The following is a 15122-nucleotide window of genomic DNA, read 5'->3' on the forward strand; positions in this document are numbered from 1 at the left end:
CCTGCTCCCTTGGCGGTCCTGAAGGCATATCTGACCATGACCTTAGGTAGAGGACCAGGGAGAAAATCCAGCCCTCAAGCATTATAAATACACGCTCACAGCAGAAGACATAAACAACTAACTGAATCTTCAAAGGAATGCATTTTCTTCATTTTCCCTAAAACAGTCCTTCTGTTACAAGAGCCAAAAGGGCTGAAACAGTGTCAGATAATCCAAAGTTCTCTTCTGAAATTCTGGACAGTGGTGAAAGTTGAAGGAATAATTCATTCTAATTTTGGAGAGGAGAGTAAATATGCATTTATAGACGTAGTTATCAGATAGTGTTTTCATAGGGAAACAAATGAGCCATTGGGCAAAATGTCCTCAAAAGTCATGCATAACAAATTCCAGGAAAAAAAAAATTCCAAACAAGCCAAACCAAAGCACTCAGCCTTGCTAACCTTCCACAACACAGCTGAGCTCTTACCTCCCCTCCGAAATAGTACAGAAGGGAAAAAAAAAAAAAAAAAGGATCATAAATCAAGGAATTTCAGAGCCTCTTGCCCAGGGGGATGAGGCAAATGAATCCCAAGTGCTCACCTGGCATTATCTTTGTTCTGTTCCATGGCCCTAAATTTGCCCCCATGATGACAGCCTGAGACTTCAAAATGGGCGTAAAAATCACTATTTGTTTTGCTAGTCCATGGGTAATATTTGCCATCACATCTTTGTTCACTTTATATTTGGTAGAATGAACCCAAGGGATCAGGGACAAATGGGCCTGAACTGGAGAGATCTGTGCTGGCTCTAGGTCTGCCCCTGGCCAGCTGGGTGTCCTTGAGCAGGTCACTGAGGGTGATGAGGCCCAGGGAACAGAGGCACCAAGAGGACTCTGAAGTCTCTTCAAGCTCAGACATGTCATTCTCTCAGGTTATCTTTTGTAGCAAATCTGGAAGGTCTAGCTCTGTCTTCCCTCCCACTCCTAACATAGTCCCTGAGTTTTTCCAAGGAAATGCTAAAGAGGAGCAGGTCCGGATGCTTCTGGACACGGTCACAAGTGGTAGCTCTGTATCACCTGTGCAATGAGAAATGAGGCATGCAGCTGAGACCACCTCACCCAGAGGGAAGGGAGAAGAACAAAGAGGAGCTACCCTCCGGCATATCCTCCATATCCTCCACCTGTCTCCTCTACCAGGTTTGTGCTCACCTGGTTTAGAAAAAAATAAAAAAGAAAATGGCATTTTGGAAAGCCAGAAGAAGTAGCACAGCTGAGCTGGGGCTGCACCCTTGTCAGAGAATCTGGTGTTGCCATTAAAGGTTAAACTCTGCCAGGGGACAAGGAGTTCCCATTGGGAGTTATTTACAGACTCTTTGCCCTGAGGGGGCCTCCCCTTCCCCCACCCCTCCCAGGGCCCAGCTCCTCCACCATCTGACGCTCCATTCTTTCAACAGCTGCGGGCTCTCCCGTTGTGCTCCCTTCACAGATGTGCAGTGCTGTTCTGAACATCCTGCCCTTGAACTTTCCCTACCCATAATTTTCCAAACCAAAGCCTGGCAATAAAAATGTCAGTGAGGGACAGAGAAAATTGGGGGGGAGTATGTAAAAAAGGAAGAAAAAAGGAAAAGAACAGGGAGATGCTTTGCACACACAGGGACTTGTGTTGACTTCCTCAACGGAGGTTCAGTGCACAGCAGGACTCCTCAACGAGGACCTCAAGGCAGAGAACGGCAGGGAGTTTCTCAGCACAGCACCTAGAAATGTCAAGTTCCATAAAGGAGCTGGGGACAGAGTGAGGTGGAGAGCTTTCTTGCCTATGCCGTGGGCTCTCCAGCTGTTCTTCCTGTGGAGGGGGGGGGGGGGGGGGGCGTGCTCATGCGGAAAGTGAGAACAGCCTTTGTAGTGATTTACAGATGACTTTGTGCTGTCGTGGAGGTGACAACGCGATCCTCGCAGCTCTGCCAGGTGTCCGCTACAAAGCTGGCACACAGAGGCACTGGGTCGACACCTGTGCGACGGCCAGTAAGAATAAGACCGGCTCGAGGAGATCGGGTATCCGACGGTGCTGCAAAGATCTCCACAGAAACATCTCTGGGAACAAATTCTCCTTGGGTGCATTGCTTTGATGGTACTAACTTTCTAGGAACACAATGCAAAACTACAACCAGTTAATGAAATCCTACAACTCTCTAGAGAGATAAAAGAACCTGTCTGATGGAGAAACGGGGACTCTCTCATTACCTGTTTTTGTGTGCCAAAATGACAGGCACAGAGGACAAGGTCAGTACCATGGGAGGAAGTGAAAGGTCTTTCTACTGGGAAAGAATCCCGTAAATGAGAGAAGCCCTTGAGAAACAATCAGCTTTCCTTGTTCTGTGCTAACTCGACCCTATTCCATCACCCAGCGCTGCCTCCCCACTGAGAGAAAAGAGAAGGGAGTCTCATTAAGCCATAATTTAGGAAGAAATGAATCCAGACCTAAACAGACACCAGACAGAACACATTCCACAGACATGTCCCACATGTCTCGTGTCCTAGGAAGGAAGCTTGCTAAGACTCCCGTAGGCACTGCTGACTTGCAGACTTGGTGACTCCAAAGGTAGAATTTGGAAAGATGGAGAACAAAAGAGAAAACAGGACCGATGAGTCAGGTACAGAGGCTAAGCTACTCCTTGTTCTTACAACTCCTGACTCAAGGCACAGACTCACTTCCGAAGTCTGGAATCATACTTCGAGACCTGGAAGAGAGATGCCTTTAGACGTGCTGGTTCAAATCCAGACCCCATGACAGATGAGCTCTGTGGGTTCAAAAAAATGCTGCATCTTCAGCCTCCTCACCTGCCCAGCAGGAAGAGTAGTCACACCCACCCGATCAGATCGTTGGGAGAATTCAGTGAGGTCATGTGTGGTGTGTACCGTAATGCTTAGCACCATACCTCGCACAGTCTATGATCGGGGAATATCAGTTCTCCCAGCCTTTCTGAGGACAACTTCCAGGCTGGAGAACTAGAGCCCCTCCTATGAGAACACTCAGTGGGTAAGACTGCTGGGGGCTGGCCAGTTCTGCGAAGCCTCTGGGTATCCCCATCCTATCAACGGTACCAGTTTTCTTTTCGGAGAGGATGAAAACAACCTGTCAATTTCTATTCCAATCTTAAAGATAACCTTCCTTAGCCATACCTAACCCTAAGCAATTTTACCGCGTGGAACATCTTCAGTGGTAGTACACTGAAGAGGTCTCAAATGAGCGAATGACTCCAAGATGAATGAGCCGATGAATACACACGCAAAATGTTATATGAATGTTGGAGACCTGGGGAGGACCATTTTCACATCATAACACTGCCATTAGCCTGGAATCCAGCCCTTGGATGAGATGCTCTCCAAAATTTGTACTGTTCTTCCCTCCTCCTTCTAATGTCCATATCCCCAAAGCAGCATCGCTGATATGAGAAGCCAAGAGCAAAGACTGGTGAAACCAGCAGGCGCCCACACTGTTTGCCAGCAATTTTGGAGCAGACAAAGTCATTAAGGAAAATTTTAACAATGTATAACCTTTCAGCTTTACTCGGCTAACAGCAGGTAGCTTGCCTTGCAGAGACATGAGCCTGCACTGAAGTCACCAGCAAGCAGGACTTGACCTTCATTTTCAGTATACGCAGTATTAAATATTCATAATCCACAGAACTGTAGCATGAGAAGTAGCTGAGTTTAAACATGAATCAAAGGAATAAATATCTCCCCACAGGTGAGTCATCCTTTCCAAGAATGCCCCTGGAAAAAAATGCAAATACCCAGGGCCTGAAGCCTCTGTCTCTTCCAACTTTCTCTTGAAATTCTAGAAGCAGCAGGAACTGCTGCGTTATGCAACCCATGAATTCTGCACTCACACTGACATCGTTGGGTCTTTTTTTTTTTTTCTTATCTATTAGAAAAGAATTACTGTTCCTATGTCAAAGAGAGGAAACAGACAGGGATGGGGCCAGCAATGGTGACATTATCACCCAGAGGGTGTCTGGGGCACTTTTGACTCGGTTGTACAATTTTTAAAAAATCTTTGCTTCACAGAGTATCAGAGCATGTGGGAGGAAAGGGTCGGCGTAGAGATCAAGAGACATCAGAATTAGGAGCTGGAGCAGCGCAGGCCTTAAATTGGGCAGAACACCTTTAAAAAGAAATGAAAAAAGAAACTGTTCTTTGGGGCAGTGTCTGCCTTGTGTGGCTTCATTTAATATCTTTTGAGGGAGGGGATTACTGTGTTTGGAGGGCTTAACGCTTCTCTGTGTCTGTAAGGAACTGACACTTGTGTCTATCCAAGAGTTGGTGGAACAACTCCCCCCTGCTTGGGTGTTTCTAGAGAGTCTACCACTGGGATGATGAAGCGTAATTTTAACACAGTTTAATGTAATTCTCTTTGGCTTTCAACTCCAGGAGCTCTAAGCACAATCTGTCCTAGCTAGACAGCAATCACTTGAAGCTGCAAGAGTGATTCTTCCGGGGCGATCCCTCTAGGAAAATTAAGACCCAAGGAAGGGCCCCTCGAATCCTTGAATGAAAAAGGACTGCTAAGGGAACTATCCCGGCCCAGCAACGGGAAAGGAAAGATGCATAGGCGAAGCTGTCTTTGGAAATGACTTACCCACTGCCTCTTCAGAGTACAGTAAGCTTGGAAAGGTTAACAAGATCACAGAGCCACCAATGATGACATTTAACTGAACTGCCTTCCCCACCTGCTGCCACACGGAAGGGGAATCACGAACCAGCCAGCCTACCAGCCCATTAGCACAACCAGATAGACCTGCCTGACGCTGAGCCAGCAGGGCAGCCCCCCAGAGCCTTTTTCCTATATTAATCAGCCTTTCTCTCGCTCTTCAAGGGGCTGGGTGCAGAGAGACTTCACACCTTGAACTTGTGCTGCTGGAGCATTCCCCACCATTGTGGGGGAGGCCAGCTGTGATTAAAATTCACTGACACAAGCCACCTCACAATGGTGTCTACCCAATTAGGCTCATGCAAAGGGAAAGCCTGTAGACTTATTTATTTGACTGATATATGTGAAGGGCATAAATGCTAACAAAAATTGATCTGAAGAAGACTAGGTTTTTTGAGGGTGATAATATCGTGTAAGTTCCCAAGGGAAGTTTAAAGCTCTCTTTCCAAGACGCCCAGATGGCCAGCCAAACTACAAGTGTGTCTAATCGATGAGAGTTTTGAATGGAAAAATGGATTTTAAGAATCGACATTCAGCTTTCTTAGACATTTTCCGTTTGCATATTATGTGTGGCTAGAATTTCATTTTCTCTTATTTACTCTGCTTGATTACAATGTCTCATAGGTTTGTTTCATTGTTGCTGTTGTTTTATTCCCGGGAATCTATGGACTTGCCATACAGGTTACTTCACAAATTTTACTTCTTCCCCTTACTTAATGTGCACGCGCTTCGCGGAGACTCCCCAGAAAGACGGAAGGCTCCTTGGTATTGGCTCTGCTGATCAGGTCACCCAGAGGACAGAACCTTGGGAGATGGCTATAACCAAACACAGCAATGCAAATGGAAAGTAGAAGGGCTAACATCAATAAACATAAGGTCTTCTTATAAACCAGGGCTCGCTATGCCAAACCACACAGGTCGGTCACAGAGAAGAAAGACTAAGGCTAGGACAGACCTCAGGGAGAAGAGACACAGGCTTGGTTCTAAGATTATTGGCATTTTTGCTGAAAAAAGAGGAGAATAGGACTGAATGTCCATCTTTGGAATACACTCTTTCCAAGTTCGTAAAAGAAGCCAGAGCCAGACAGGGCTCCCGAGGCTGGCTTTCCCAAGACTTGGCAAAATCAGAACGAAATCCCAAGGACACTGGGAAGGGGCTCTTGGCCTTGGAGAATTCCATTCCTTTCCAACCTCTCACATGGAGCCGAGAACACCAGAATCTACTGAACTAAAGACTGCCTCTCAGTAGACACTGTAAAAAAGGACACAATTCAAATTCGTCTAACAAGAGCATTTTATTTCTGAGAAATACAGAGGAGCTGAAAGGGTGGGGAAGGGAAAGAAGGCGGCGAGGCATCTCTCCGAACCGATCGCCATACTCACCCCCGTGTGAGGGTTTGCTCTGTCCGGGGCAGACACACGACATGCCCAAACCCATTTGCTGAGCCTGGCATGGAAGCGGACAGGGTCTGCACCCTCTGGCATGTGAGAACACGCCACTCCTGGGAAGAGAATGAGGAAAGAAGATGAGGGCTTTAGAAGATCTTTGATTCAATTCAAATATGGTCCAGAAGCATTAAGATGAGATATTTAAAAGAGGCTTACCTTCCATGCCATACCAGTTGGGAGTCTTCCAGACTTAAACAGCTCTTCTCTTTCTTGACTGGGAAGAGCTGATGGAGGGCGCATGTAGAATCTTGTCTTCCGGAGGCTTTTGAAAGGACCCTCTCCCTAAGGCAGGGGAGAGCAGTCCAGCTTTGTGCATGGGGACGGGCTGAAGGACCTCTGAGATTCTCAGACTTGGCTGATTCCCAGAGGCGAGTGATTCAAGGGATGCTTTCTTTATTTTCCCTGACATGGCATTTTGGCCTCAGCACCCTCAGCACTGCACAAAATCCTTTGGCTGGTGACCAGATGCCACTGAGAAATTCAGAATTTAGGCGTGCATGAAATGACTACCATCCTGAGCCACAGAAAAAGAGCACATAGCTCAGAATTCAGGCACACCGGGGTGTACGCCAACAAGGACACAAAGCAGGTTCCTGGAGTCAAACTCCAGTAGGCAGCCATACCACAGATAGAGTTCAAACAGGTGAAACCACTCTAACAGTGGACAATGCTGGCCAAGAGTTCAAGTTCATGTCACACAGAAAGGCGCATCAGACCAGCTCAGCTCTAGCTTCCCAGATGCTGTCAGCCTCAAGCTTGCAACAGAACAGTTGGAACAGATGAGGTACCCCGGGGTGACACCTGCAGGAAGCAGGGCAGAGCTGGCTGCCACCTAGCAGCTCTGCTCTGTGACCTCTTTTGCCTCTGATAAAGTATTAAACTCTGTCACAAGACCCCACCGCAGGCTCACCCTAGGCTACCAGTTCATTCAACTGGCACCCCAGGGGTCTGCGTGAATGTCCGCTCTGGGAAATGCTAGATGGCCGTGGGCCTACACCTCTGGGAGTCATCATGAACTCCTCCATCCCATCCGTCACCTTCACAAGTCAAGAAGCACTAACAAGCAATGTTCCCACGGAATATTCTGCTTGATAGCAGCAAAGGACAGAACCACGCTTCCTAATCTGACCTCCAGTAAGATGACGGCATCAGGAATCCCTCATGAGAAGAGGCCCTTTCCACCCATAGCAAGAATGGCTCAGACCCTCGGTGGCTGGATATGTGCAACCTTCCTGATGGCTGAATACTCATACCAGAGCCCTCTTAGTCTCTTGATGTTGTTAGTGCAAATACTTCAACAGGAAATAGCTATTTGAAAATAAATAGTACCCAGCAAAAAGGCTTACCCTCAGATACCACTCCCTCCCGCTTGTGCCAGCAGTGTCAAAGTAACCTTCCTCGTGAGAGCTTGTTTGCCCAGTCAGAAGACCAGCCCAGAGTAGCCCTGCCTTCCACGGACAGCCTTCCAAATTTCGGTGTTAAAGTAAATCCCTTGATCAATGCAGAAGCTCATGATTGTTTTAGCAAAGAGGGCAAGACAACGTATTTGAATACTCACTTTGACGAATCTATGAAGTATATTACAAGTGCACCAATGCTCAGAGCAAAGACTAAGACAACCTGCAAAAGAAGAGGAAAATGTCATCACTTAAGAGCCGACACCAGGAAGCTTCGTATTTCGTGTTTGGGGTTTTTTGGACACACGTGGCAGCAGCTGGGAAGCAGGGTTCTGACTGCTTTCTGGGGCCCCCTTGGGAATCTCAGTCCCTGGAGGCCCCCACCGGACGCCCTGATGTGGCCTTCACACCTTGCAGCGGGCAGCAACCTCAGTGCCGGCCAACAGGGGTCAGGGCAGACTCTTAGATCTATGGCTCTCATCCTGCCCTGTCCTCAACAGGATCCAGCTTCTCCGCAACTGAAGTCAGCACGCTCTGGTGGGAAGGGCAGGCAAACATTCAGGTGACACAATGGGTCATGTTATATGCAACCAGGGCCCAGAGGAACTCAAATATGGGAATATCAATTTTTCACAGCTCTGCCAAGATACCACTTGGCAGTGGATACATACCATAAAATTCACCTATTTTAAGCATACAGTTCAATGACTTCGAGTAACTGACCAAGTGGTACAGCCATCACTGTCATCCAGTTTCGAACATTTTCGTCAATCCCAGTTACACCCCTCACAGGGACACGCAAGAACGGTCGGTCCCTACTCCTGCCCGAAAGCCTACGCAAACCCTGATTTACTTCCTGTCTCCAGGCAAGAACCATCAATTTGAAAAGCACATATCTGCTGCTTGTACGTGTGTGTGTGTGTGTACTTATAACATCTCTCAAGTATTCTGGAAACAGTTTAGGTGAGGAAAGCCAAAGCTGGTAATACATTAGAGCCAGCTACACAAGCATCCCTGTTCATGTTTACACTCTTCACTCAGAATTAATCCCTGCTGATCTAGAAGACAGTCTGGCATCTCCCTCAAAGACTACCTGTCACATGGAAGCCCATCCAAGCCATATGTCGCCGCTGAGGCAGACACCGACACTTCTGCCCCCTCTCTCCATCCCAGTTTGTTTATTTAGTCTTTCACAGTGGAGACCAGTAGGGCATCTAAATGGATGCTCAGAAATAAGAAAGATGCGAAGATTGAAAACAAAAGTCAACACCACCGCTAGACACAGTGCCAGGGCGCAGCAACGACCTTTCAGACACGCTATCTCCTAAAGGGACTTTGGAAGGAAAGAAGTGTCAGTCTCCTCTGAGTATCTACATATTGCCATCCCTCTGGCAGCAGCTGGCGGAGAGAAAGGAATCCCAGCTTATGTAATGACTGGGCATGGTCAAGCCGTGTGTGTGTGTGTGTGTGTGTGTGTGTGTTACAGAGAGAGAGAGAGAGAGAGAAAGGACAACACACATATCTGTACTGTGTGTGTGCACCAAAGCGGCGGAGCGGAAATGAAATCTACATACAGCATTCGCTGGAAACACTGCAGAGCCCCATGGAGCTGCCGGACGGGCGGCCGACCGCACAGTAAACACCGACAGTGACAAACAGCGGAAGGAAGACACAGCTTCACAGCACCTGACAAACTATCCTTATGAGAGGAAGTGGTAAAGCAGTACACCACTGGGGCTTATTTAATTCTTCCATTTTGTCTCAAAAACTAAACCACGCTGCAGCTGAATCCAAGGCAGCACTGCAGTCTGCTGCAGGCGATCACCAATCCCCCCAGCAGGCTCACCCCAGACGCTCCCCTCACACTCACTCATTCATTCTTTGTAAAAGTCATCCACAAAAACAAACAAAAACACAAACAAGCCTGGCTTTCCCCCCTCTATTATCTGAATGAGGCACCAAAACAAATAGCTTCAGATTAACTTTGATCTGTGTTGCTATTTCTGAGACATAAGCGGTTAGATCCTGGCCCCGACCTCATTCTCAAAATGCTGCAAAGGGAAGGGGTGTGGCCAGGACACAGGGGAAGGACCTCTTCTTCATTCATAAACAGCTGACCGAGACTAATCTCTGCTGGCTGGACTGTGTGTATGTGTGTGTGTGTGTGTGAATCCTGAGCTGGTCAGAGCGGGCTATACCGGCCAAGGAGGGGAGGGGAGGGAAGGGCAGGGAGGCAGGGGAGAGGGGAGGAAAGAGGATGGAAGCCCTTGCAAATGGCATCTACATCATTATGCAACACTCTCAGAATCTCAGCTCTCCTGCAATGGTGAGGATTTCCCAGCACTGGGGGGCCAGACCAAGTAGCCGACTCTGATTTGTCCCAGCTGCCTTCACTTGGCCTCTGTGACGGGGAATAATGTGCAGCTTATTTAAGCAAATCAGCCAGTGGACAGGAGGGGAGGACTCCTGCTAGCTTCTTAAGATGCAAACTCAAATATCAGCACCTCTCTGATAGGGTAAGGGAGGGAAGTAATCCAAAGGCAAATGACCTCCAAGAACTGAAGATCCTGATGAGTGAGCTTGTTCTTGGGTCCACATGGTGGGCCAGAAGCCTGGTTCCTGAGGCACAGGGTGTCCAACTGTTCCACCCACCCGCCTCCACGACTGACGTGATCAATGGGGAGCAGACCAACTTCTCAGGATTAAGGCAACTAGGCATGTGATTTTTAAACTTGCTAAATGGCTCTTTATCATGTCAGGCTTGATTGCATGGTCAACCTGGATCCAAGCGCTACAGAAAATGCATCAGCCCCTTGGCTTACACCATGAAAGCAGGAATCCAACAAAGATTTGTCTTCTACAAGGCCCTGGCAAAGGACTAGCACTCTCTCTCTCCATCCTTTCTACCTCTCTCTCACTCTGACAAATCGCCCATTGTCTGAGAACCCTGCTCTAAATATGAAAAAATTAGGTCCAACTGCAAACAATGGTTAGATATTTAGCCTAAATGCCAGTGGTTATGTTATAGGGCACCCAGAAATAATTATCTAAGTATTTATTTCACATCTGCTATATTTGAGGCCCTAGGAAAAGTGGGAAAAAGTCCACTTGGAGCCACGAAACATACTCCTTTGTGGAGTAACCCTTACATAGTAACCTATGTTACATTACGCGATGATGCAACTTGTGCCGGGTTGTATGGCAAACGTATAGTCAATCTGCAATGAGGTATTGACTAGGTAGAGATATAAATCGGAGAAGTTAAGGATGGGCGGGAACCATAGGGGCTCTTGTCTCAATATGGTTTTTGTTCTCAATGTGTCCCTTCTCCATACCTGTCTTGGCTACTCTAGCACCCCTTCAGTAAGGGGGGAGGCCACTGGGAGTCCTTCCATGTGCCTCAATAGTCCCAGGAATAAAAGGCACTTAGTCCAAGGGACATGGTAAAATGAGGCCACGAGAAGCACAACACCTGAGATGGAGAAGCGCTAGCCCTCCAGCAGCAGGGTCACAGAAGACCCCTTCCAATAACCAAGCACTTCACAAAACTGTTGCCAACAAGACCTTGTAAACACAGTCTGACACATGGGACAATATGAGCATTCCCTCTCGAGGCACACTGTGTGCTGACCTCCGCCAGAGCCTTCATAGCTTTTCACAGGTTGAGGTCCCCAGATCATCACGGCTACCTGGAACGGCGCGAGCCACCGTATTCTTAGGTTGACAAAAAAAATACCTACATGCTACATGATGATATGAAGTACTGAGCGATATTTACGGAGGTGCCAGATACCTAACAAAAGTGATTTGATTAATGTCATTGAAACAAGGGTACCCTTGAGTTATCTGTTCTCAGAAATGGAAGGTCAAACACTACATGTGTTTGCACAGAAGAATATCAGGAACAGACCCACAGTTACAGACACGCATTGTATTAAAAAAAAAAGTTTGTCCATAACGCCTGGCACCAGGAGCCTGATGATAAATGGAGCACAGAGAGGGGATGTTCACAGATATTTTCATGATGGTCATTCCAGCAGGTCCTGGAGATCTCTCAAATGTCTCAGAAAGTTCATGAAAATGGAAAGCAGGATGGCAACGCACAGAATATCCCCTGTCAGGTCACTGAGGATCTCCATGGAAAGGACATTCCCAGTAAGAATGAACACAGAATGAATGAATCAGGAAGGTGGGCTCTTGGACATGTTGCCTGTGCTAGAAACTGGTTTTCCAAGTTGTTAGAGTTCGACCCAAGTGCTTTCAGTAGACACTAGTCACGAGTCTGTGAGGGCCTCCAGACACTGACTGGAGCAAAGGCTCAGAAAGGCAGCTCCCATCACAATCCCCTCCCAGGAGTGGCATTTCTTAAAAAACAGAGATGCCTTCCCCCTGCCCTGGAACCCGAGAGTGGCCAGCTGGGGGGATGGGCAAGCTGGGTACTTCTATCTTTCACAAGCTCCACCAGTGAATCTGATATATGGCCAAGAATGGGAGTCACTGAATTAAAGCCATTAGGGGAAACCACTTAGCTCAAGTCAGAGATTAATTTACAAATGTCGCCTTAACAATTAGCCCATTAGAACATATGTATGAGGCCTGGAGGCTTTGAGAATCATGCTAGGAGTACTCTAGAAAGGACAGAGAAGAGGATGGATTAATTCTCTCCTGAGCAGGTTTTATACATTTTCAGCTCCCAGCAGAACAAATGACCCTAATTAATGATTCTGCACATTTAATTGGGGCCTAGCCAGTCACTGGCAGCAGCGACCCCTCCAAAAATGGACCATTTTCTACATATAATCCCAAAGGCACATCACTATTTTTTTTAATTGAGGTATAATTTATATACAATAAAATTCACTATATAAAAACAATAGATATGAGAACTCCCAAGGCAAAACAATGTGGGGATGTTTTGTTTATGAGTGATAACATCATTCCACCCTCCAAATTAAAATGTTTGGTCTGGTGAATTTAACAGCTCCGACAGACATTTATTGAACCCCTTTGTACAAAGCCCAGAGGGAGAGAGAGGGAAAAAGAAAACAAAAAGAGCAAAGTCAGGCCTGGTCTTTGCCCTCAATGAGCATGGAATCCAGAAGTTGAAATTACTAAGGTGTCCCCTGTGGCTTTGATAAATGCCTCACATACGAACGGACATTTCTGGGATGTCCAAGGAAGGAGAGGGCCCAGAAGCAACACCACTACCAGCACAGACCCCCGAAGCGGGAGGGGGAGGGGAGGATGGAAAAGCCAGGGAGATGAACGGAAATCCCTGACACCCCCACTCCACCAGTCTGCTGCCGGGAAAGGCAGGCACCAGCACATCAGCAGACAGATTCCTGGCATTGAGGGTACAGGCCCCCTTGGGTTGGAATCCCCACTGCCCCCATAAGCTGTATGCTCTTGAGCCTATCACTTCTCACCTCCAGGACTCCACGTCCTGACCTGTGAAATGGGCCTTTGGAACAGATGGTCCTGAGATCAGGACCTAAGTAGGTTTTCGCTCACAGTGAAAGAACTCAAAACTTTTGGCTGGAGAAGGCAGCGTTCTTTGATGCCAAGGAGATGTTATTTGTATGTCATTGTAACTCGGCACAATGGCCATTATGCGTGTCCCTAATCTGGGTCAGAGGGTTTCTTTCAGATAATCGTAAGTGGGAATCCTATGGACACTCGGATTCATGGTTTTTGTGTGTCCTGTAGCACAATCAATTGCTCAAGCAGGTGCCATTGCACGAAACTACAACACAACCTAGAGGGGCCACTGGCTGGCCCTCTCGTGGCTCCGTGCCTCATTCTGCTCTTGCTACAGGGAAAAATGAGTGGGGGAGGTCTTGCTCAGTCTTCTTTCCTCCTGCTTCTGTGAATCTTTGAAAAGCCCACGTTTCTGTACGTTTTGCCCAGAGAAGCTCACACTCTGAATATCAGTTTTTTCTTAAGGAAAAAAAAAAAAAAGGATATGTTTTTCTTCCCAGTCTGGCCAGTATACTAATGTTTTCCTTACCCTTCAACCACTCTCAAGAGAAGACATGATCTTGCTACCAAGAAAGGTATTTTTGTTATCCCAAATAACAAAAGATTTGTAAAATATAAAACCAATATTTTGACAGTGCCATTTAAACATCCAAAGGTCCCCTAAGTTTCCAAAATAACATTCTGGCACATTACTTTTGACTTATGAACTGCTTATACAAAAAGGCTGCAAGTTGATTCACTGAAAGCCAAGACTCCAAACAACGGTTTAAGTACAGATATGTTCAAGATGAAATAATAAAAGAATAAAGAAGTGCTTTCAGTAGTCATTATTTAGAATTATAAAATACGTGGGATTTCCAGATAAGAGTAAAATTGTGCTTTATACAAATGTACAGAAGCCTAGTGAAAACGTTGATGCCTTTGGGGGCATTTAAATTGGTGCTTCCAATAATGCAATACTTAAAGCCATACTCATTACAGACTAGACTGGACTGTTAGGACAAAAGATACAAATTGGAGAGGACTTCCCACCCCTTAAATTGCTCCAAATGACTTCCATGGCTTTGGGTATAAAGAAAAAAAAAAAAATCCCAGCTTATAAGACCCTGCAAATCCTGGCCCCTTTCCTCTGCTATAAACTGAAATTAATTGAAATTTCAGGTCTTCTTATTCACCATGTGTGGCTCCCCACCCCAACTACCACAGGACCTTTGCACAAGTCCTCCAAAAAGTCTTACCTCTATTCATAAACCATTCATCCTTCAGATCTTTGCTCTGCTCCCCCCATGAACACAGTAATTTGTAGCACTTAGCATGGCAAAAGTTTTACATTTTTTGGTGCAATCACTTGATCAAATCCTCTCTCCTCCGCTGGACTGCAAGTTCTATGAAGACAGTTTGCCTGTCCATTTTTGCTCATCACTAAACTCCCAGAAGCTAGCAAAGTGTCTCAATCAATATTTGTTAAATAAATGTGTATTTGGAGAACAGTCAGGAGAATACATTTGGACACTGGGTATAATGAAAGCAAAAGAGAGCTGGAAGGACATGGACCCTCACAGAGTAAGACTTTGGAGCTTAAAACCCCAGAAAGAGGTGAGGTATAGTACCCATGAAGGCAGGATCCAAGGGACTCATGGCTGGAGTGGAGAGCGACTGGAGAGCATCACGGTTTAAGAGGTCGAGGATCTGGGAGGCAAGGGGGCTAGCAAGGAGGATCAGTGTGCAGATCGGAAGGGGACGGCTGCAGCTGGGGGGAGGGGAAGGAAGGAGGAGTCAGGGAGGGAGCCACCCTGAATGGGATGTCGGCATCTGGGAGGTCAGACAGGGTAAGGACTCAGCAGGATGGCAGGAGCCTCAAGAGAAAAGGTTTTGCACCAAGAAGGAAGAGGCTATGGAGGCCCAGAGTGTCCAGGGGTCCCTGGGCTATAAAGAAACAAGCCACCTACAAAGAAGTGAGGGAAACTTTGTCTCTCTGAAAGACAGGTTCAATTATAAGGTGGCAGATATCAGGAGTGCTACAGGAAGAAGTTGAGAATTTAAATTAGGATCGGGACTGGGAATGTGTGAAAACAAAGTGAAGTACGTGTCATAAGGAAGTAATACACAA

The 15122-nt window shown here is 46.8% G+C and overlaps 1 protein-coding gene and 1 long non-coding RNA gene across 35 annotated transcripts in view; both read right to left on the reverse strand.

Moving 5' to 3' along the window:
* Window positions 1-15122, reverse strand: part of KCNMA1 (potassium calcium-activated channel subfamily M alpha 1) — a 724697-nt gene that overhangs the window by 353712 nt on the left and 355863 nt on the right. For all 34 annotated transcript variants that reach the window (XM_032312863.1, XM_032312897.1, XM_032312898.1 and 31 more), the window contains exon 3: window positions 7696-7757. In XM_032312863.1, coding sequence (XP_032168754.1) covers window positions 7696-7757 — 62 coding nt within the window. The remainder of the gene's footprint in view (window positions 1-7695; window positions 7758-15122) is intronic.
* Window positions 5969-7688, reverse strand: LOC116573115. Its single transcript, XR_004278611.1, has 2 exons — window positions 6294-7688; window positions 5969-6190 (listed from the first exon to the last, which is right to left on the reverse strand). It is a non-coding gene; the product is annotated as an uncharacterized LOC116573115 (long non-coding RNA).

This window comes from Mustela erminea, chromosome 14 (genome assembly GCF_009829155.1).
Source record: "Mustela erminea isolate mMusErm1 chromosome 14, mMusErm1.Pri, whole genome shotgun sequence".
In the NCBI taxonomy this organism is placed as follows: Eukaryota; Metazoa; Chordata; class Mammalia; order Carnivora; family Mustelidae; genus Mustela; species Mustela erminea.